The sequence below is a fragment of the Vanessa atalanta genome, chromosome 25, assembly GCF_905147765.1.
Source record: "Vanessa atalanta chromosome 25, ilVanAtal1.2, whole genome shotgun sequence".
NCBI classification, from domain to species: domain Eukaryota; kingdom Metazoa; phylum Arthropoda; class Insecta; order Lepidoptera; family Nymphalidae; genus Vanessa; species Vanessa atalanta.
Window position 1 is genome coordinate 1,391,426 of NC_061895.1, and position 25,300 is coordinate 1,416,725.

Below are 25,300 nucleotides of genomic sequence, written 5' to 3' on the forward strand. Positions count from 1 at the left end.
TGTTTTCACAACCCCACCTAACTCTTTCCATACGTATTTAATAAACAAACAAAAATAAACGCTAACACATTACAATAGAGTCCTCTTTAAAACAAAGGAGAGTAACACAAACTTTCCATAAAGGGGAGAAATCGCTTAGTTTTTCGGTGAAAACATTTCAACATCTTTTTCGTACCTTCACTTAAAGCCACGCCCATTATGCCTTCGCTACGTTAAGTGCTACGTAGAAAAAGTTAAAATATACATGCAATAGTAGGTATGAAAACTCAGAAACAGATTCATGAGAAAAAAGTCTTTTTAAGCCTTTGTTTGGGGTATAAGGCATAAAAAAGATTTTACTCCCTGGATTTCAACCTTACTTATACCAAGTTTGGAAGTGAAAGAACCAACAGACGGAGTTACTTTATAATATTCGTATAAATATGTGTTGTATCGTATCCATATCAAACGTTTTGCGTATTATAATCAAATGCTTCAGTAGGTATTGAGAACATCACTATTAATAGATACGAATTTATACAGTAATGTAATAATATTTATAACATTGCTGCCAGAATAAGATCGTTAAATAATGTTTGTGATAAATATATATCGGGGTTGTTCTGAAATATATACTAATATTATAAATGCGAAAATAACTCTGTCTGTTTTCTTAAACCTCGCTTAAACCGCTAAACTGATTTAGATTAAATTTGGTATAAAGATACTTTAAGGGCGATAGTTATTATAATTGGTGTGATGTAGGTAAAGTTTTGTAAATTTCGCGTGGGTGAAGCCGCAGATTGAGCTAGTTTCCAATTAAAATGAATCTTATGATCGTGTTAAATTCAATCTATATGCATTATAATATTCAAATGTTTTTTTATTTAGTTTTATTTATTAGCAACATTTAATAAACCCTTTCAATGACCACGATTATCAAATGAATTCAGATTATAAACACTTATTGAGCCTAGATTACATCTCAAAATTCAAAAGGTCGATTCGAAGTCAATTTTAAAGTAATTCTCCATACAAGCGCGTCTCACCCCCGATCACGTGCCTGAAACGTGTCGGACACGTGACGGTCACGTGCCCGTAATGTCCCGTCGACGGCTGCGGTCTCATGATGTATAAATACGAAAGTATTTGGCACCGGATTCGGGGTAAATCGTCCGACCCTCGAATTTTTGAATTTGTGCAATTTTGAAATTGGATTATCTGTTTTTGTTTTGCGTTACTTTAAAAGTTTAATCTTTTTTATCTGTGGCTTAAAATAAAATATTTCTAGTATGTATAAATCTGTGCTTAGTAAAAATTTGATTTAAGAATCATTAATTTATTATGTCAAAAATAAACGGGATAAAATTTACCTTTATTGGTCAAAAATTTACATAAATCAAAATGTACCAGTATTATACGAGGTCGAAATGCAATAAAATCGAGTGGCTCATATATCACTTAATAAAAATTCAAATAAAAATAAAATACGCCTGAAAAAATTTAACAAGTAAAATCATAACCATAAAATCGCCCTTCCGAAACAATAATAATAAAATAAAAAACATTAAAAAAACGCCAAGTTGCGAGACGTGAAGACATTTTTAATCGAGGGCGGACCGACGGCGGGTAATTGAAGCTATAATTCTGGCAACCCCATTTTGACATTTGGTTTTTTGCCGCGCGAAAACTGAATAATTTGTCAGATAGGATAATTTGGGTTAGGTTGTTTATGGGGTCGAGAGCGTCGACACTGGGTATTTTATCATGTCGTGTTTTGCTTATCAACGATTTCGATAAGTTTTTTTTTTATTAGTTTCATCGTTTAATCATGCATATGTTTCATAGTTTTATTTAATCTATACTAATATATACATGCGATTATATTTAGTCTGTTACGTTATTACTGTTACCATAACCTATTTTTGTAGATAATTTGAATTCTGCAAAAATATGTAAAAATTATTAAGATTTAACTATAGCTAAAGTTATTGGTAATAATTATATAATATTAAATATTCTAATTTTATGTGAATTTGTCTACACTAATGGTTTGATATATAATATATACAGTCCGGGCTTTGTGCAAGGTTACCGAAATTCTTTATTTATTTCACAGTCAACAGCAATTAAAGCATTGCACTGTGATAAGATGTTGTATTCCTGTGTTTCTGTTTGAAGTGTGAGTGAGCCAGCGTTATATGCATAGTTCCTAGAGTTGGCGGTGCGTATTGGTTAATATACAGTGCCAATTTTATCAGCAATGATGACAGTGTGCTGGGTCACCTTTTAATATGAAATTAAAAAAAAAAAGAATATTAGTTGATTGATTTCTATACACGACATGTGTATTTATTGGTTGCTTAAATAAATAACATGCAGCTAATGTTTATTTGAGCAATTGTGAAAATATTGATTATCTTGCCGATTCTTTTCGAAATAATTTCGTTCGGAACTAGTGATAAATAAAATATTTATTGATATGGTTAGCAATGAATACCTACCATTTTTATGGTATCGACTACTAAGAAGTGTACCTATATCTCCTACCGCATAATATTAAAAGTAATAAATTACAAATATTCGCCAATAATAGAATGAATTATTTCGCAAAGGAAGATATTAAAATGTAAGGGTACACAAATAACCCTTCCGACCGGAAGCTTATAGTTCCTGGTTTTTGCAATGTTACCATTATAAAAATCTACCCTTTATAGAATGCATCCGTCTTTTAAATATATTATATTCAACAAATATTCTCATTGTGTACCGGTATAAATTTTTAATATTAGTAAATAAATGTTTTATTATTTGCTATTAAAACTAAATAATATTAGTTTTTATGTATTATTTTGAATATATATTTGTATATGTAGTGCATAGCTTAAAAAAAAACTTTAACTATTTATTTATATAGAATTTATTACAAACGTCCCACAACAAAGCTGAATATGAAAACAAAAACGAATAACAATTTATCATTTAAATAACAAAGGTAGAACTACACAATCTGCAAAATAAAAGGGACGTAAATCAACCTGATACTCTATCAAAAAAAAAAAGTGATGAGTCTATTACAGCCCTAATTTCAGTGTGACCTTTCTATTATAATAAGTTTGCAAAACAATTTTTGCATATGTCAACTTCTGAGATGCTAGCAATAATTCACCGCGCGCGCTATCCATCATGGCGGGAAATGAACTGTCAACCCCGCGACGGCGGCAAAATGGCCGCGATACGAAATAATGACATTGCAATGTGGATCCTTAAATTTGCTTACTACTTCACAAATTGCATTTTGTTAAACAGAAATGACTGCTCCAGGAAACCATCGTATAAATATTTTATAGGTATTATCAATAATATATTTCATTTTAAGCGTTGGTATTTCTTTACGTGGGAATAGGTTATGATAAATTAATTTTAATTGTTTTCAGAAAGTCAAAATATATTTTATAAGAATTTTTAAATCGTAATATCACAGAATTTTTTTAAACGGAAAGTTTCCACCAGTTTGGAATGTGGATTCTACCGAGAAGAACCGGCAAGAAACTAAGTAACTTGACTTGAAAATGCTTTGAAAAAATTTTACATTTCGTATTTATTTAGTTCTATAGATATATTTAATTAAATCAATCAATATATTTTGTATTGCTGTGCTACGGTTTGAGTGAGCCAGTGTACAGGGACAGAGGTTATAACAACTAAATTCCCGCAGTTGGAGGCGCATTGGAGATGTTAGAAATGGTTAAAAATTACGGCGACAATGTGCGAAGGTGATGCAATCAGATGATCCATTTGCTGTTCCACCTAAATATTTCATATAAAAACAAAATATTAATAAAAAACCCTAAGAATCCCACCACATTTCCAATAAATCAGCCGCGCGACAGTCGAGCGACACAATGCAACGGAAGCGTTGCAAATCGCAAACGCCGCGACCAAATTACGCATTGATGTAGCCACGTGGCGTCGCTAGACGCAGAAGCACTTTTTTGCTAATGGAACTTCCATGTCCGTTGATATAATTATTTTGGATGATGATTACTTATTGCCTATATTATTCATATTATAATTATAGCTTACTGCATCGTTGGTCTAAGGTCACAAATCTCGATGTTCTGGATTCAAATCTCTGGATAAAAGGTTGGGTTCTTGTGTCGAAAAATTCTTAGTAACAGGCTGAAGTCTTGAAGTTAGAAGTGTCACCGTGCTTCTGAAGCCCGTAAAGCCGTTGCTCCTGCATTTGAAGTCTCCTGTTGTGTCGGATTTACCGTCCCATGGATTATGAGAGTGCACATGTGTTTACACACACAATTATGCACTATGATATATCTTGCGTAGTTGGCTGGTCTTCCTTGAAATGCTGCCGCGACCGTAATCTTTCAGCACGTCATCATCATCATAGTTTTAACATAATTTTTTTTTTTTTCTATGGCATTGGTTGGCGGACGAGCATATGGGCCACCTGATGGTAAGTGGTAACCACCGCCCATAGACAAAGGCGCTGTAAGAAATATTAACCATTCCTTACATCACCTATGCGCCACCAACCTTGGGAACTAAGATGTTATGTCCCTTGTGCCTGTGATTACACTGGCTCACTCACCCTTCTAACCGGAACACAACAATACAGTGTACTGTTATTTGGCGGTAGAATATCTGATGAGTGGGTGGTACCTACCCAGACGGGCTTGCACATAGCCCTACCACCAAGATTTTCTAATGAGATGTTTGACGTGGCTAAATTAAAAAAGGTAAAAAACAGCAATGAGTATAATCATAGGATTTGTAAAATTTTTATAAAGACAGCGAAGTGAATCGCTACGACGCTCATTATAGAAAGTATCTTAGTTATACGCAAATTTAATGAATAAAACTTAACAAACAAACGAAGTCGCTTGAACATTTAAAATATTCGGTATCATTAAGGGTATTATTCCGTGCCCTTGTTTAACTTTCTAAGATATTTAATAAGCTAGGTGTCGCCTATAGCTTCGCTCGCGCCTTCGGTATTTTTCGTCAGGGTTAGGTTAGCCTTAGTCGTAAAATAGCCCATGACCTTCCTTGGTCTTCAAGCTTGCTTCATACTAAACTACATTGATTTCGGTTCAGTGATTTAACCGTGAAAAAGCAACATACAGAAAGACGGATTTATTAGTACAGATTATTTTTTCATATATGGTGCCAGTATATAAATGGTATCCTTACATTTGATTAAAAATAATTGTGTTTCGCAGGATCGTCCGCAACAAGGCAGCAGAAAAGGCGAAGCACGCGCACAATCAACAACAACAACAACAACAGGAGCAGGAGATCAGTTCTGCGCAAGGCAGTGTTGTTTCTGTATGTATACTGATAAAATACAATCATTTTCATTCTATATATTATAGAATTATATATTATATTATATTATATATTATATTTTGTAAGTGGTAGTGCCACACTGCATACCTTCGGGTTGCAGCCGAATGGGCCGGCACGCCCGGGGAAGTACCACTCTCTCACTTAAAATCGGCGTGAAGTGGTAGCTATGTTACCGCGTTTCGTCTGGTATGTGAGAGTCCCGGAGGCCCGATACCCCCCCCCCCCTTAAAAATGATGGTTGTGCAGAATTTGGTTACATTACCCCAGGAGGGTACCATCAGCGACTGCGGTGGAGAATCCCTCTCTGGGCATCCATGCTCAGGACATACACCACCTGAGCAGGGATGCCCAGGCTGCCCTCCGAATTCTGGGGGGGGCAATTTTGCGCTCGCCACTGTTCGGGGCAAGCGGAGCAGGCATCATAAGGCAACCCCTACCACCCTCACTGTGGACTTCTGCAACATAAGGGGACTCAACTCGAACTTGAACGCCGTCCACTTTCACCTTGAGACGGCGAAGCCGGCCTTGCTCTTTCTTACCGAGACTCAGATATCTTCTCCTGCCGATACGACTTTTCTTTCCTACCCCGGGTATAAATTGGAACATTCCTTTGTACCACGAGCTGGGGTGTGCGTTTACGTCAGAGATGATATCTGCTCTCGACGCCTCGGCAGCCTTGAAGGACAGGACCTATCAATTATCTGGCTGCGTGTAGATTGTGACGACCATCCGCGAATCTACGCTTGCCTTTATAGGTCCCATAGCGGTAATGCCGAAACCGACCGACTGGTTGAGCACGTCCAAATGGCTACAGATTCCGTACTGCAGCAGATCCCATCCGCAGAGATCGTTATTCTTGGCGATTTTAATGCTCACCATGCCGAATGGCTTGGATCGCGCACTACCGATCATGCGGGTAGATCTGTTCTCGACTTCGCTTTAGCATATGATTTGACACAACTAGTCCCCTCGCCAACGCGAATACCAGACGTGGAGGATCATACACCTTCCCTGTTGGACCTTCTGCTGACTTCCCATCCGGATGGCTACCAGGTTATCGTCGAACCCCCTCTGGGCTCGTCGGACCACTGTCTCGTCCGAAGTACAGTGCCGGTTGCGCGTTACTCACGACCTCGTTTCGTGGGCTGCCGCCGAGTGTGGCACTACAGGTCAGCAGATTGGGATGGGATGCGGTCCTTCTTTGCATCTTACCCATGGGGGCAGGTTTGTTTCTCGCCGGATGATCCGAGTGTTGTTGCTGACTCTGTTGCCGATGTGGTACTTCAGGGTATGGAACTATTCATTCCGTATTCTGCGGTCCCCATCGGTGGCAAGTCCCAGCCCTGGTTTGGTCGTTTCTGCAAAACGGCTTCACGCAGAAAATGGGAACGCTACCAAGACTGGGCTAACGCATCAGCGTCTCGTGATGTAAATACCAGCGCAATCAGAAAGGAATATAACTCTGCCTCTAGATCCTTCAAAAACGTGATAGCTAAGGCGAAGACGGAGTACATTGGCAGAATTGGCGAGAGACTGGTGCGCCTCCCTTCAGGAACACGTGCGTTCTGGTCTCTCGCCAAGGCTGTCTTAGGGAATTTCTGTCAGCCTTCCTTACCATCTCTGCACAAGGACGGTGAGTCATTGGCCCATACAGCGAAGGAGAAGGCTGATCTTTTAGGCTCTCTCTTCGCAGCGAACTCGACTCTGGATGACCGAGGAAAGTCACCACCAACAATCCCGCGGTGTGATACCACGATGCCGGAGGTTAAATTCCGGCAAAGTGCAGTTCGTAAAGCACTTCTTTCCTTGGATATTCATAAGTCGAGTGGACCCGATGGCATCCCTCCAATCGTGCTACGGACTTGTGCTCCCGATTTGGCGCCGGTCTTAACGCGTCTTTTCCGGCAATCCTATGCATTCGGCGTCGTCCCGAACTCCTGGAAGACTGCTTTGGTGCATCCGATCCCTAAAAAGGGCAACCGCTCAGACCCGTCCAATTATAGGCCTATAGCCATCACCTCCTTGTTCTCCAAGGTAATGGAGTCCATTATAAACTGCCAGCTCCTGCGGTACCTAGAGGAGTACCAGCTGATTAGCGACCGCCAGTACGGTTTCCGTCGGGGTCGCTCAGCCGGTGATCTTCTAGTTTACCTTACTCATAGATGGGCGGAAGCAGTTGAGAGCAAAGGGGAGGCATTAGCAGCCAGTCTGGACATAGCGAAGGCCTTCGATCGCGTGTGGCACAAAGCGCTTCTTTCGAAGCTTCCTTCCTATGGGCTTCCCGGGAAATTATGCAATTGGATTACCAGTTTTTTGGCAGATCGGAGCATCAAGGTCGTTGTCGACGGTGCATGCTCTGACTTAAAATTCGTCAATGCTGGTGTTCCACAAGGCTGCGTTCTATCACCCACTCTGTTTCTTCTGCATATCAATGACTTGTTGCAAATCAGTAACATTCATTGCTATGCAGACGACAGCACCGTAGACACCTCATACACCGGCCGTGCTAATATTTCTCGGGAAAATGTCGAAGAAAACCGGAACAAACTTGTATCTGAAATCGAGTCTTCGTTAAACAAAGTCTCGAACTGGGGTCGGCTAAACCTAGTTCACTTCAACCCCAAAAAGACGCAAGTTTGCGCGTTAACTGCTAAAAAAACACCATTTGTCGTATCTCCACGATTCGAGAACATTCCGTTAGCCGCTACAGCTAGTATCGGAATACTTGGCGTTGATGTTTCGAGTCTCGTTCAGTTCCGCGGTCAATTGGAAGGCAAAGCCAAATTGGCATCAAAAAAGCTTGGTGTGCTCAGCAAGGCAAGACAGTATTTCACGTCGGCCCATCGTCTAAGACTATACAAGGCGCAAATTCGGCCTCACATGGAATACTGCTCTCACCTCTGGGCGGGTGCTCCCCAGTACCAGCTCCTTCCATTTGACCGTATCCAACGTAGAGCGGCTCGAATTATCGACGATCAAGCCCTTTCCGATCTGCTTGATCCTTTGGCTTTGCGTAGAGATGTTGGATCGCTCTGCATCTTCTACAGAATTTATCACGGGGAATGTTCCGAGGAATTGTTCGGATTAATCCCGGCTGCTGAATTTCACCTTCGGACATCTCGTCAAAATTCCAAATATCACCCGCACCACCTAGATGTCCGAAAATCCACAACAGCGCGATTTTTAAGACATTTTCTGCCTCGCACAACCACTCTGTGGAACCAGCTTTCGCCGGCGATTTTTCCGAACCGATACGACTTGGGAACCTTCAAGAAAAGAGCGTACTCTTTCCTGAAAGGCCGGCAACGCACCTGCAAGCCCCCCGGTGTTGCAGATGTCCATGGGCGGTGGTAGTCACTTTCCATCAGGTGAGCCTCCTGCTCGTTTGCCACCTTATGACATAAAAAAAAAAAAAAAAAAATATATAGCATCAGATCGTCGTGATTATTATAACTTGAAGAGCTTAAAAACTCTTCATTGTTTTTTGACTATCTGCCGTCCAATAGATTAACCGTTCAGTAGACCGTAACACACAAACAAACACACAAGTAGTCAAACAAAATTGGACGTTATTTTTTATGACGTAGTTAATTGTTATTTGTTACTCTGTATCACTTTTATCATCATTACACTTTGTTGCAGGTGATAACCCACGCTGGTAACGCTCCTGGTACCACAGCCGTTCTGTCCCCAACCACGGAGCACGTCAACAACACCGGAAGCTACAGCATCAACGGTATCCTGGGCATCGAACAGGTGGACGGTCTCCACAATGGAAATGGTTTGAAGAGAAAGAGACATGAGGATCAAGGTAAGAATCGGAAATTGGTAACAATGGATCAATTGTACTAATTATATTATGTCTTCTTGGTTAAGTGCTTGATTATAGGGCTTCAGATCCCAAAATCTAAGGATCAATCCGCACGCAGGCCAATTAAAACTTATCTAGATTTCCGTAAACTGATGTCCAAGCTCCCAACCTTCTATTCAAGTGGCGTTTAAACAGCAGTGGGAACTTTACGTTTGTAATAAATTTCAATTTTAAGTCAAAAGTTTTTCGAATCTAGGTAAAATAAGATTCAATTGTGTATTTCTTCAAGCAAGTTTTCCACTTAAACTGAAGGGTTCCGCTGTAAATCTCTTTTTGTCCCGAAAACTTGTAAGTAATGACACAGGGACATAGGGATTAAAATATTACTGGCTTTCCCGCGCTCCACGTACTGTCTCCGAAATAGAGATGCTTAACATAATGTCGATGAATTATATCAAAAAATATTTAATTAATTTTAAAATAATTTGATTGATAAAAAATGCACCAAATCAAATCATAAAAAAACATCTTCTTTCGCTCAAAAATAAAATTACGTATTTTGAAATATCTTGAAGTGAGTGGCATTTTTATCTCAATGTGTTTTGTTTATAAATCTTATACATTTTCATATTATAACAAAGTCTGAACAATATTGTGTCGATATTAATCTTGTATAAATATTCGGTATTGCATTAAAATCTAAATTTCACCTTGTCTTAATATATCTAGTAGTAGTAACAATTAAAATCAAATACTTTCTACAGTAACCAATTTCCGAGTAACGAAATGATATTCAAGTATGATAGAAATAGTTTTATACTTTTTTAGTCATTGTCATTATTTTATCGATAGCATGTCATTGAAAATTCACATCACTATCCGCCACGGTGTGCGCTCAGCAGAACGACAAGATTTAGTGTGCTATTAAGCGCGGTGCACAAATTGTGACCATATTATATTAAGTTATAAGTTCTCTTAAATTCGCTGCGTTATTTCAGAAATTTTGCTATAACAATGGCTTGGTACATTATGTATGTACATTTTATTAAAGAGTACCTTTGTTAATGTTCAAATTTTAAAGATTTTTATTTGTAAGTAATAAGACAGTTTTTAATAATCAGCTAACAAAAATAAATCTAAATAGAATTTATTCGAGTTTACAAGCATTTTTGAATGACCATTTTACAGAATTATATTAAAAGTTAATGCTACCACCGCTTCGAGAAACAGTCAGAAACTCAGTAAACTCAACGAATTTATTATCAGTTTAAAATATGTTTTTTATTCCGAAATAAGTTTTTTCTTGTTTTGGCTTTCTGAACTTATACAAATAACTGAATATTCTGATGCCTTCAAAATATATTTGTAACATTGTTAAATACAATCTTTTTGTCAACAGATGAAAACAGAGACTTCAACAGCCATTCAGAAGACGACGTTAAGAGACAAAGAAGTCATTACAATGGCGACCAGATATATTCCAATGTAAGTCAAAATATATTGAAGTAATTTAAAAAAAACATGCTTAGACCAGTCTAGGAAATGCTAAAAGAACTTAAGCTTTAAAACAAATCGTACAAAAGTTCTTCGTTCGTATAAATTGTCATTATATTATTAACATGTAACAGTTTGTGTATCGTGGTTTGTGTATCTCTCTCTCTTTCTGTCCTTATTCATTTTACATTCGAAAGAAGAGGACACAGCATTGTTTAATTGATCAAACCCAACAACTATAGATAAAGCTGTTAGTGATTATGTAAGTAAATTACTTGGTTTGTGAAAGCCTGCCTGTGTAGGTGTCACCCACGAATCCCTTATTCAACCGCCAAAGAGCAATACTTAGAATTGTATCCAGTTTGAATGGCGAGTGAGCTAGTGGAACTACAGGCACAAGGGACATAACTACTTAGTACCTAAAGTTTGGCGATGTAAGGAATGGTTAAAACTTCTAACCAGGCTAATTTATAAGAGCAGTAGTGGCCATATTAATGGCCAATATTGGTAATACCTAATAACCTTTAGGTATCCCATTTGCCCAACCAATTTTCTATAATAAAAATATTTAAATATTGGACCATCTCTTCTCAATCCAAGTCTTTATGTTTTCTGTTCCATATTTCCAGCTGTAACTTCATATTTCAGATGTTTTATATTGAGTTTTGTTTCAGCTGTGGTCATCATCAAAATGGAGTCTAAAAGACGAATACAAGCTGCTATCAGAGCTAGGAGGTGGTACCGGATATTACGGGGAACTGTTCGACGCTCCGTACGAACACCCTGCGCACCATTACACCCCTCATTCTGGTAAGTGATACAAATGCTATTCGACATCTTCGAAATTAGGTAGGATTTATTAAAATGTCATATGGCTAGGTAAACTATTATAATTGTCTGACAGTTTGGTTTGAGGTTCATTTCAGGTTTGAAATAATCCATTTCTTGTCGTTGTTTCAATGGGTCTTACAATTTATTGTATCAGATTTTGACGTCAACAATAAAAGGACAATCCTAATGGTATAGTGTAGTCTAACAATAAAAAAGATATTGTATACTGTTCTTTTTTTAAATGATTCGATAAATAAAATAAATCTATTTTTTCCGAAACCTGATCGTTTTTAAGAAAACTGTACATAACTCCTTTAATATCGAGCTGGAGATGAAATTGTAAACATAAAAAAGTTAAGTGCTTGGCAAGATATGGTTCCATTACTTTTGGATGAGATTTTTCTTCGAACGTTGTTCTTACGACTAACAAATGGCTACCTACCTACCATATATTGTAAAGGAAAGCAAAGCCTTGCGTCTTGTAACATAAAGGTTGTGTAACGTAAATAGCATTCACGAATCTAAACCCTTCAAATTGGCTTTACGAACAATTTATTCAATTAACATACCGATGTAATTTCATTAGTGGAAAAGTAACTACTGGGTTCTTAGCGTACGTACTTCTCGATACAATTTAGATTTACCATCAGTGATAGCTTTACAATTACAAATATATTTTAAAATTGTAATTTAAAATGCGAGTTAGACTTTATATGAATGTTTAATGCAAGGCGACAATCGTTTTTTCCGAAACGATGCATCTTCTGGTACTAGTTCATGTATATTGGGTTTAGTATTAGTATGGATTTTTTATTATTTTATCTAGATATTAAAACAAAGTAAGAGATCCCGGAATAAGACGTTCATACTAAACATTGACCTTCAAACGTTGGTTAGCCACAAATTCACGTAGGCATCTAGGAACAGTTATAACTTCACAGCTTGTCACCGCAGTCTTTCAGGGCGTGACTAATCATTAATGGTGAAATGGAGTCTCGTGTCATGACCTTGATTGTTTAGTGATAGAGATATCGCTGGAATTGTTTGGCATTGTTTTTGTCGCTTCGTTTTATTGTATTCAACGGTTTGGACATAAAAATTCCAATGGAATTACTTTCATTTAAGCAATATTTTGGTGACAATAAATAAACGTTATCCATATAAAGAGATGTTCATCCAATAATAAAATAAGGTATTTAAATAAAGGTTATTTCATTGATATATCATAGCTGCTTACAAGATATTTCTAAAATATGAAAAAAGATATCAATGAAAATGAAATATATTTGTCAACATACCTCACAGAAGCTGATGGATAGTTCACCTATGCATGCAGCCACAACCTAAAATTTGTCTCGAAGAAATATTAGTAAGCGATTTGTGCATCACATATTTCTATGTATTGTCGTGATATAATTAAATTGTGTACTACACAATAAATAGTAAGAGATGTGATAAATGAATTTAACATATAACAAATCACTCTACAAATCTAACTGTCTATGTGGAATTGTGACAAGATTTCTTAGATATTACATAGATAAATTAATGGATATTCGAATTAAATCTATTCGATAGTAATAATTATTCGATTCATCCAAATCTAAGTTACGCTGATACATTAAACTGGAAGATACAGAAAGTATAGGGCGGATATCATCACAATGGGATATAATGTCATCTCGACCACATCCTTGTGTTCCCAGTAATACAAGACGCGTGCGCAGGTAACGTGAGCACCTGTCTAGCTTATAGTGGGTCAACGACTTTACTCTCATTCACTATTATCATTTACTATGAAACAAAGCCATCTCAAATGAATAGAACACTTGAATCTAAAGGCTACTTGTTGGAAAACTACAAGTGAATTTGTCATATGTGCTTTTACATATTGTAAAGGATCAAAATACTCTAAATACCAACAGATATACTATAGAGAAATAGTGTTTTTTTTTTTTACATTAACAGTTTGTAAATTTCCCACTGCTGGGCTAAAGCTTTCTGTCCCTTTGAAGATAAGGTATGGAGCATATTCCAACACGCTACTCCAATGCATGCTCATATGTAACCAATAGTGGTTTACATAATTATTATTCTCAATCGCATGGACCTAATTTTAAAGCATCAACCCCTAAAATGTCCGTCACATTAACGTCACCTAACTGCATTAAGTTCTACCAAATAAAACTTGAAAGAATACTTCGCGTTTGACAAAATCAAAATGTACTTTACTCAAGTAGGCTTTTACAGGCACTTTTGGATTGGCATTTTACAGAACTGTATTAAACCTAAAGCTACCACCGGCTTGGAAAGTAGATTTTACTGAGAAGAACCGGCATGAATCTCAGTAGTTAAAAGTTAAAAATCGGTTTCAAATATACTTTTCTATGACAAGTAGTTCAAGCGGCTCTTGTTGATGTACTGTATTCATGTTTATAATACAACTCGCGCTTCGTTAAGAAAATAAAGTTTGTCAGTATATACCGCACAGGAGCAGTGTAAATTAAGTTGCAACAGTTTTGTTTAAGAGTAACGTCCTTCGTCCCGCAGTAGTATATAAATGTATTGATACTTTATATTTCATTTTTATTACATTAAATACCTTCTATTAAAAATTTTGATGAAATTTCATCGGAAATCTTTATTTCGATTAATGGCTACAAAAGTTTATTTTCAAGCAAGCAAGCAATTCACGAGGTGTTTCCCATATTTTTTTTACCCATATAACCTTCTTAGTGTTGCACGTTTTTTATTATTAAGTCCGATAAAGATGATACAAAAAACAAACACTCTACAATCGAAGGCCACTATTTCTCATCACAACGTGGCTCTGATCGACCGCAGCGTCTTGCGGTCACGTCAACTATCACGCCGTATCCGCTATGCGTTTTGTTCGATTTATCAATCACATGGGAATAAGTTCCGACTTCCATTCATTCAGATGGTTTTTTCATATTATTTGTAATGAGCTGGTCTCTCGGCTGAATAGGAACTTGCTGAGTACGCTTAGACTTCGGACTAGCGTTGAAATTAGTATACAATAAAATAGCATTTTCTGTATATTTATAATTTATTTAGCTTTTGTCTTATTTAATTATTATTTTTTGGGATAGGTATTCAGGTTAAGGAGGAAAAACATCACAGGATTATATCGTGCTATGTGCTAATCTGTATTTTTCGATAGAGATTTTTGCTCATGCAACCGTAAGGGAGCTTAGTTGGTTAATTTATGGACTATGCCCATGTTTATTTCCTTCTTTGCAATACTTAATTTTAAATGAACTAATGAATAATCTCGTTCAATGTATTTCATTTGAAATACGTTTAATGAATGAAAGTCAATCAGAGTTCAGGCATCGCAGGTTTTACGCGTCACCGATGTTTTACACAAATTACGTGTTGCACTGATTCCATTCGAATATCCACGCAAGCAATTTGTTTTGTCATTCCAGTTTTTTCAACTTTGAAAATAAATTGTTTTAGATGTTCTAAATCTATCCGTGCCTAAAATAGGATATCGTCGATACGACGGGATTTTGTGACTGAAGTTTAGTTTGTTTTTAAATGATTCCAAAAAATTACTTTTCTCAATTTATTTGTATACTCATTATTTTTTGCGAAGAACTTCTTCAATATTAAAATGATATAAAGAAAAATATTAACATGAGATACTGTTGATTCCTTATTTGAAGGAAACATTCGAGCCAATTTTATAGTACGTTTTTTTTTTTTAGTACTGGAAAATCAATATCTCTCTTGTTTTTTACTTTAGATATTCCTGGAGGTCAAAATTGATAGTGAGTCAAAGAATTGAATTTATGGGGTCATAAGCTTAGATATGATTTATTATATTAAATCTGTTATCGTTAAACAAAAGAAAACAATATACCTTTTTATTAATACCTGAAATTACCAATATAGAAGATCGATGCTGGTGTCTGTTCAAAAAGAAAACAAACTTCACTAATATTTTTGTGCATACCCACTTTCAAAAATATTAAAGACTATCGAAAAATGTTTCCTAAGGACTACATCATATTTTATATATTAATTTTATAATTTGTGTTAAATATATTGTATTAAAATGTTATACCAAAGATCATCTAAGAGATTGCTCAAAGCAATAAAAGACCATCTTTTACGCTTTCTGGTCTCATTATTTTATAGCACATTTAATATTTAAATTGCGTATCTATCTATTAGGTGTTTTCTACGCACCTTGTTAACGTAAAGACGTATTTTCAGCGACGAACGACTCCACAGGATCAACAGCAGCTGGTGAGCCGCCCTCAGCAGCTGGAAGTCCAGACGCCGCAGCGTTGGTGGTTCTGCAACCACCAGCACCACCCTACCCGCCGTATGCTCATTATGATGGTAAGTTAACTACTTAAGCATTTATATCTCTTAGAGGTACTACGGAGTGAGTTGTAATCTTAACAATTACTTAATCTTACTGTTAGTAAAAAAAAATATCTCAAATTTTTAATTCAGGTTTTCGGAGAATTTTTTTATACATAAATTAAATTAGCTCAAATTCAATGAATATCATCAAAATCTTCTTTCGTTTTGTGAAGATAAAAATTGAAAGAATTCAACAGACTTACTTATATGTAAAACAAAACAAATCAAAAGTATTGCTATTTTATGAAAATAAAAACTCAATAATTAATTATAAATATACTTACCATATTCGATTTACCTTCATCTGAAATACTTATTACATACCTTATATAAAAAAAAACACTTCAAAACATCAAAGCCCAATGATACCACAACACACAAAATTAATTATTAACTAACCACGCCCACTAAAATTCACAACCGACACAGAATCCATCGAAGAAGCTTGCATCAAAATCATGTTTTGGTTCGTTACCCGCTTCAGACAAAGGCCGTATGATATTCCTGTATCCCCCCTTAAAATTATTTGCATAGAGCCCCGAATGAGCTATTAAACACCCCTCCCACCAAAACAGATTGCGGTAGATTAAAGACCAAAAGCGTTGAGGACCCGAAACCTCTGGCCCGCAATATTAACACTTGAAATTATAAGCAATAAGTGCGAAAATTCTGTAAGGCAATATGTATTTTATGGAGGGTGGCTAAATTAGATTTTCAGTGGAGAGCACTTCTCGACTTTAAGTTCGGTACTCGGATTCTTTTCATTCTTTGTGTTTTATATTTTCTTGGTCTTTGAATTGTGATAAATTAGAGTGGTTCATTTGATTCACGTTAATGTTTTTTCTTTATCATATAAAAAGCGAGAGGACTCAGTAAATCATTGATAAAGATTCAAGTGTTTCACGAAATTGGACGAACACTGCTACGCTTTTAAATGCAGTTCATCTCACGATGTTTTCCTTCTTATGTCATAGCGAAGCTACTTATTGCTGTTCAAATTTAAACCTAATCAGAACTCTAACAAATGTAAGCATTGATGTGGAAATCACTGGCCACTACGACGGGTCTCCTAGTTTAGGGGTAGAGAACCTCTTTGTTATAAGTAACATAGTGTATTGTAAGCCAATAAAATCATTGTTATTATTCTCTCTTGAAGTCTTGTCCCCTATATTTAAGGAATCGGTTTTGAATATCAGTAAAGTAAATAGCAGTTATGGATATCGAACCATCAGTGATTCTTATACGCACATGCGAATTTGAATCTTATGATATGTTTTCTATAAGGACACTTTTAAATTTTACCTTGAAGACAATGCAAACAACCGCAAAAAAAAGAAATCGCTTCTTGAATAGCAACATAAACCGGGGCAAGCAAGTGCTAAGTAATTTGTTAACTTCACTTCTGTTCAACGGTAAAGGAAAATATTTTCAGGAGATCAGCCTTTGTTGGATGAGAATCTGCCACGTGTGTATAAGTCCAAACCGTCTCCTTAAAAGGAAGAGCAGCCTCTGCCACGCAGTGATACTTTAACACGGATATGAAGATGAAATTGTAATGTAATGTATTTTTTTCAGGTACAGCAACCCTTGCCAGTGACTATGCGTATGCGACGTCCTACTCTCAATACTCTCCGTACGGAGGACCCTATTCTCATTCCGCTGCCACCGGCTTGCTGTCCAAGTGGTAAGGAACATATTTGTTCTGAAAATACTTTACAGAAATTTAACAATATCTTAAGACATATCTGAACTATACACTTTAACACTATTATCATTACTTTAATAATAAAATATATACACAAATATCACAAAATATACTAAATAAAAATTGTAAAGGGACGTTTGTAAGGTAGGTAATATTCACAACCACTAGGGACTCAAACGATTCGCCTATAGGCCATTTTTTAAAATTAAAAATTGTAACCGATTAAAATTTGACAACAAAATCGCTGAATCTATTCGACCGGCTCAGGCGATTTGTTTTTCAAAGTGATGTTAGTTTTTACTTTATAAGAAATTCGTAATTAACGGTGCGAAATGTCACAAGAAAACTTGTAAAAACTCCAATAATGGCGTGGACAAAGCTGAGATGACTTATATATCTAAATAAAGTGTCGCACTGCAAAAGAACTAAAACAAACGCGCCTACTTTATATTGCCATGATGCCCGTGACAGCTACGGTTGACAGTCGCCAAACGTCAAACTACTTTACTTAGTACTTACTTTACTTTGTACTTACGTCAAAATACTGGACTTAGTAGCCAACTGTTGACCACTATTTTTTTAATGCATTCGCAGCTTTAGAATTTATCTAATTATATAAACAAAAGTAAAATCTTAAACATAGAATTGTGAATTTAAATCACATTAAAACATTGTGATAAAATTTTGAGCAATATTGCAAATTCTTCTGTATCGATATTAATGTGTACAAGTGTGTTTGTTTGTCCCCGATTCCATGCCTCAAATGACCATTCTAAATTCTTTGGTCGAATAGTTTGAAATACGGAGATGGGTTTTTGTCCAGATCGAACAAGTAATCCAAAATCTACTGAAGCGAAGACACTAGGAATAGTTTGTATAAATTCTGCATAATATGATACATTTTGATAGAGGTGACCACCTCCGTGGTCGAGTAGTGTGTACACCGGTTTTCATGGGTGCGCGACTCCGAGGTCCCGGGTTCGATTCCCGGCCGAGTCGATCTAGAAAGAGTTCAATAGTTTTCTATGTTGTCTTGAGTCTGGGTGTTTATGGTACCGTCGTTGCTTCTGTTTTTCCATAACACAAGTGCTTTAGCAACTTACATTAGGATCAGAGTAATGTACGTGATGTTGTCCAATATTTATTTATTTATTTAATGACTAAAATTTTAAAACTATCGTTAACGAAATCTATGTAATTGTTTCATAAATATCTATCTTACCTTCACATAAATCCACATTTAGATCTAAACTAATTCAATTATCTAATTCACGTGTACCTCAATCCGGGTCTGAGTCCCTCCGGCCAGGTTCTCGACCGCACACATTACGTTTCTCAAATTTTACCAGCTTTAAATCGCTTTCACGTTTAACAACCGCCACGATACAAATGACGGTGTGGAAGATATAAATCTGTACGTTTTATCACTGGCTACCATTATACAGGTTACGACTATAAATATAATCTTTAAACCATTTTAATCTCTATTTGTAATAGCAATAGGGACGAAATTTGTAGATTAGCTTTGAACGATTTCGACGTACGAGCCTAGTGTACCTCAGGGTGATGTGTTAGCGCCTGTGGTTTTCCTCTTCGATCGTATTCGAAATTTACCTGCTAATTGGTATTTTTTACCTGAAACCAGATGCGATTTATATTTCATGAATGACTCAAAGGGATGTGATACAATAGCGTTGCATAAATAATGTGAATTTGATTTACAGCTTCTGGAATAATATCATTAATTTTTAACATATTGAAATACTATCGTTTTAATCTTATGATGTATTTTGAAATTTTTATTTTAATTATTTTGATATTAAATAACAACACTTTCGATTTTATTTAAGAGTAACAAAATTACAAATTTAATTGTTGTCAACAAACTTTTGTTTGATTCTATAAGCAGTTGTTCTAATATACATTAATAAAATTAAAGTAACGCTAATTGAACAAAAATCCAATCACCAATGCAAGTTGTATCAGTGATAGACAATTCTCTCGCGTACTTGCCAGCTCATCCCTCTTTTCCAGGACGCAGACAAAGGGCTCATGCCCTAGGGACCCGATGTAACTTATAGGGCATTAAATTTAAGTGATTCCTCTGCTTTTAAAGTTTTCCAAAGTTAGGGGCTTTGAACGGATTCAATACGGATAAAAGGGAGATATCAAGTATTCGCACCAATTTGTACTATCATGACGTATAAATATTTCATTTCATCCCTGTTGTTTATTTATCTATATTGTTTTGATTTTTAAATTTGGAACGCTAACACACACATTCACACACAAATTAGACATACATATTTATAAAACATGAAATCATTATAATATTTAAATCATAATTATTAACTGTACTAACTCTTACAATTGTTCTAATAACTAAATCAATTATTACAAAAAATGTTCCTAAATATGAAGAAAGTAAGTAAAAATTAAATACTTATTATATTTTCTATATTATAGAATTAAATGTAAACTTCATTTATTTCCAGATATCAACGGGCGCCGTGCGAGCAATAGCTGTCGGCAAGCCACAACGAAAATAAGTGATTAAGGACACTACGTAAAATTGAATTGTGAGAATTTTAGTTTAAACATTATCCATTCCTTTAGAAAATCTCATTATATGTAGATAAATAAATTAATATGTACAATTCGATAATTTTTATTCTCGTTAAAGTTGTTTATTTTCGAGGTCAGTATCGCTTTCCTTTAGCTTTCTCAAGACTATAATCAAATCGAACGATTCATTTATACTCATTATTTTTAATAAATGAACGAGAGAGCCAAAGTATCGATAATTCTTCATTAAATGTAAAATGTAAATAATATTGTAACAATTATAATGTACTTCATTTAATGTCAGAATTAGAATTAGATCTATTATTTCCCTTACCTCAAAATGGTTACATTTAGTGAATATTTTGTGTAAGAATTATAATGTTTCATTTTTAATTATCTGTTTCGAAACTGTCTTAAGCACAATGGCGTTTTATTAGAGCCTCTCTATTACTGTTACTGTTCGTTTAAGTTAATTTATTTTTTATATTGTTATAATTAAGTACATAATTATGTATCTATATGCGTTCAGTGAAGCTTAAGTAAATTAATATATTATGCAAAGTACTTAATGTTGTAAAGGTTTTGAAATTACGATGAGATTATTTCTGTTTTTTTTTTTCTTTTTTTTTACTTTTTATAATTAGTTTCTAGTATATCTATATCGTCTGTGGTAAATCATAGAATTGTAAAATCGTATGAATTATATGTTCAAATGTAGAAATTGTTTTAGTTGTAATTATAACGTTCGAAATCTTATCGTTTCCGTCCATTTTTTTATTTGTTTATTATACGTTTGTAAATATCGCCTTGTATGGTTTTGCTGTTTTCATATTTTATGGTATGATTTCTATCTCAATAACATACAGTTTAGAGGTATGCCAAAGACTTGTAGTGACGTCTTTACATGCAATCTTTGCTTCTAATGTAGATTATTTTACTAAAGCAATAATATTATCGCCAAAGATATCGTGGACTTTTCTTGGACATGCTTCATTTATATCGTGACCAACTTTACATATATATTAGTATAAAAAAATCATCATTACAATTTAAATGCCGATACGTATTTAAACGAACAAATAAATTTATATCATTTACATTTATTTTCAACTCGATCGAAAAATATATTATAAAAATGACCTTGAAAAGTCCACTTTAAATGAATTTTCATTTATAAAATTACGTTTAAACATTTACGTTTCCTATTTATTTAATATTGTATTCTCTTTGCTTTTTATCCTCAAAAGCATATCGATTTAAGTGATACGTTCCACGTCATAATAATAAGAAATATATGTAATAGTTTCATTTTATTTGTACTAAGTATATTTGTAAGGCAAACGCACCAGTACGAAATAAAGGCAAATGAGTTTTCTAAAAAATATATTTAGTTTTTTTTAATGCTCACAATGTATATAACAACTAACTATTCGTCCCGGCTTCTTATATTACGAGTAAATATACGTTATATTAAATTGAATATACTCCGTCACTGTTCTGCTGATGAATCACATGGAAGTATATCTATCATATAAATATAAATTAAGCGGTCGAAATCTAAGTGGTACTTGGTTGCTTTAGAATCAGCAACCCTTGGTTACGATGTATATTAAAAGAACAAGACAGTCAGACAATTTGAATAAGGGCGTTTTATTCAAAGCGTAGAGAGCATCGGTAACAAACAATACAAAGAAAAATGATTATATCTTAAAAATTATGTTACATGTTGTCCCTTTCTAAATTTACTTAATAGCAGAAATACCAGCACCATATTTTTACAGTAAGTAAATAATATATAACCTCTTTTAACGACGCTTTAGCTATTTAAATTCTAATGTCAAAATATATAAAAATTAAAACAAAGACATTGCAAATAAGAAATAAAATCAATAGCCCAAACATAATTACAATAAATAAATAATTCTAAATACCAACATGAAATAAAGTTGAAAACACTTTCAAAATGTCAATTATCCAACATTACAACAGGGAATACTAATATTCGATACTATGAATTCTAAAGATTGGTTACTCAATAACTGCAACCTATCAATAGCTTCAAGTGTATTTTTAAGTGATAAAGAAACTCAGACAAGTAAATTATATGTAATCGATACGGTATCTTCAAAAAACATATTGTCAAGACCTCTCCCTGAGAATATCTCGGCGAAGGCTAAAGATGACAATGTTAAAATATTTGAGTTTTCTGAAGTAATAAAAGATCCGAATGATCCTAGTTCAGTAAGTATTATTACAGAAACATTTACTGAAGAAGCCTTAATTGAATCCGGCTCTCCTTGTGATTCGCCGACTAAAAACAAATTTAAGTATTGCAAAGAAGTCATACAGCCATATTCAAAAAATCCCAAACTTCCAAAAGATTGTCCATCTTATCCCACATGTAGACCTGACTGGTGTAAAGGTGTGAATGACCAAAGAGATCAAGAGGATTGTTCAAAACCAGATATCATTTACACAATGGACTCTGATAATTGTAAGAAAACTTTTGATAATCCCAGTGTCTCAGTCAATCAGTCAGATGACAATTGTGAAATAAAAGAAGAAAAGCGACGTTGTTGTGTTAGAAAGTCACCATGCAAACCAAAACCACCAGCTATTTGTAAGACTATCGATGAATGTAATTTGAAAAAATGTATTTCAGCCTGCGTAAGAGAAAGCTTAAAACTAGCTAAAAAAAGTAGCGCCGCTTGTTTAGATAAATTTGAACAAGTGATTGGTGTAAAACAACCTAAGGATTGCGATGATAAACCAACGTACTATGTCATGGACAAATGTAAAAGTCCAAGCACAAGAAACTCTTCGACCGGTATTGAAAAGAAAAACAGCATACAAAACATCATAGAGTCCCAGAGTCAAACCGTTGCAACGATTACATGCGCAATCAAGGGTTTTGTGGGGTCCGTGTATAACAAAACAAAAGAAGCGGTAAATATGATTAAAACAGAAAGCTGTAGGCATTTAGGTTTATCGAATGAGCCTGGATCAACTTCTAAAGAAAACTCACCAAGTGATCACAAAACGAAAGACTGTAGCGGCACAGTTTCCGATATAAGCCCGCAACCATTAAATGAAGAAATTGAAAACCAAACCATTACAGCCGAAGAGATCAGTCAAAGTTATAGTTTTGAAAAATTATTGGAACCAGCTAAAGACGCAGTGGAACAAGTTATTTCGGTTGTCGCTTCTACAGTATCTGTTTTAAAAAATAGCAGCTTTGATGATATAATAGATTCTAAAATAAATAGAAGCTCGACTCATGATAAACCAGATAATGGTAAAACTACTCCTAGGAAAATTGCCCAAGATCACGAACCCGAAGCTCATTCTAGTGTATTCACTATGCTCAAAGCAAAAATACTGTCTATTTTCGATATTCATCAAGACACTTGTCAAGATGATGCCCACAGCAGTGAAGATGATGAGGAGAGTGCAGAAAAATTATTTGATAAATTCTGTGAACAATAATCGACCACAATTAATTTATCCTATCCAAGTATTAACCTCTTACAATACTAATTACAATTTACACATAAAGTAAACAAACTAAGCAACTAAAGAAATATAGTTTTATTTATGAAATAAAAAAATATCTTCAATGAATGTGTGTACATCGGTTTTCATGGGTACAACACTCCGAGGTCCCGGGTTCGATTCTCGGCCAAGTCGATGTAGAAAAAGTTCATTAGTTTTCTATGTTGTCTTGGGTCTGGGTGTTTGTGGTACCGTCGTTACTTCTGATTTTCCATAACTCAAGTTCTTTAGCTACTGACATTGGGATCAGAGTAATGTATGTGATGTTGTCCAATATTTATTTTATTTATTTATTTAATCAATAGATAGTACGGGCAAATTGACCACATGATAGCCATAGCCTATAGACATTTGCGTATCATCTACGCTATTTATGAAATATACACATATCTTCAATGCAACATCAACCTTGGATACTAAGATGTTATGTCCCTTATGCCTGTAGTTCCACTTGGTCACTCGCCCTTCAAACCAGAACACAACAATACTAACTGCTGATGTTCAGCGGTGCGCGGTGACTCCTGGACGATTTTAATCAAAATTCAAAATCAAACTATACTTTACTTAAGTAGGTCTTAATAAACACTTTTAAATAGTCATTTTACAGGAATATATTAAAATAAATTTACGACCGGTTCGGAATATACATTCTATCGAGAAGAACCAGCAAAAAATCATATTTACTCCTTTTCGACATTTGAAATGCATAATGTTACTTAAATAAAATTATGTATGTATGTAACAAACGTTACTTCTAAACTTTTTATGATATATTTAACCTTGTGTAGAATAATATGCCTTATTTATTGATGCTTTTTAATATACGATTTGAATCTACGAACCGGCAAATTTACAAGTATCTGCGGAATATTATTACAGAAACGTATAGCATGCCCCAAGAAGTGTATATTGACTTTGCGGAATCGGACACTTGGAGTTATAGGCTTATGCTAACTGTGTTCATATATTGATTATTATTAGTAATCATTTATTACTGATTCCATCAAAGTGATCAAAGTTACTATGAATATAGTTTGGTGTAAATGTGGCAGTACCCATGCTTAACATCCCATAGACAAGAGCATCCGATAGACAAGTTATGTTCCACAGGCATGTCGTGCCGATACCAAAATACATAACATAAACATAAAACCAAAATACGTCGAAGGAAAACGTCTCAAAGTTACCTGGGTCAAATCTTACTAAGCTCACCTTAATATATCATGGAATGCTCGGTGATGAAGCAAAACATCGTTAGTCTTTACTTTCTGAGTCAGATGAAAACTACGAGCACTATGTTTTAGAGCAGCGTGATAAAATAACTCCAAACCTTTCCAGCTGTAGAACTTTACATTTTTTAAAATTATAATTGAACTATTTTGATTTAAGTATATTAGAAATCAAATTAGAATTCTTAATAGATATAAGAACTGAGATTACAATCTCTTTAGTTTTCTTAAAAGAAAACCGATGTCAAATATAATAACAATAAAAAAAAATATTGATGTCAACTGTATCACGTTTTTCACTTCAGTCATATCATGTAAATTACTTTATGATTTTAAATAACTATATAAATGAAATGAATAAAAATG

At 34.9% G+C, this 25,300-nt stretch overlaps 1 protein-coding gene across 2 annotated transcripts in view; it reads left to right on the top strand.

Annotated features, from left to right (window-relative positions):
- The window catches only part of LOC125073773 (paired box protein Pax-5), a 95,600-nt gene extending 75,307 nt beyond the window's left edge, over positions 1-20,293 (top strand). For both annotated transcript variants that reach the window (XM_047684807.1, XM_047684808.1), the window contains 7 exons: positions 5,220-5,325; positions 8,989-9,157; positions 10,557-10,642; positions 11,326-11,461; positions 15,728-15,856; positions 17,459-17,567; positions 20,084-20,293. In XM_047684807.1, the coding sequence (XP_047540763.1) occupies positions 5,220-5,325; positions 8,989-9,157; positions 10,557-10,642; positions 11,326-11,461; positions 15,728-15,856; positions 17,459-17,567; position 20,084 (736 nt within the window). In that variant the 3' untranslated portion in view covers positions 20,085-20,293. The remainder of the gene's footprint in view (positions 1-5,219; positions 5,326-8,988; positions 9,158-10,556; positions 10,643-11,325; positions 11,462-15,727; positions 15,857-17,458; positions 17,568-20,083) is intronic.
- Positions 20,294-25,300: the final 5,007 nt, after the last annotated feature.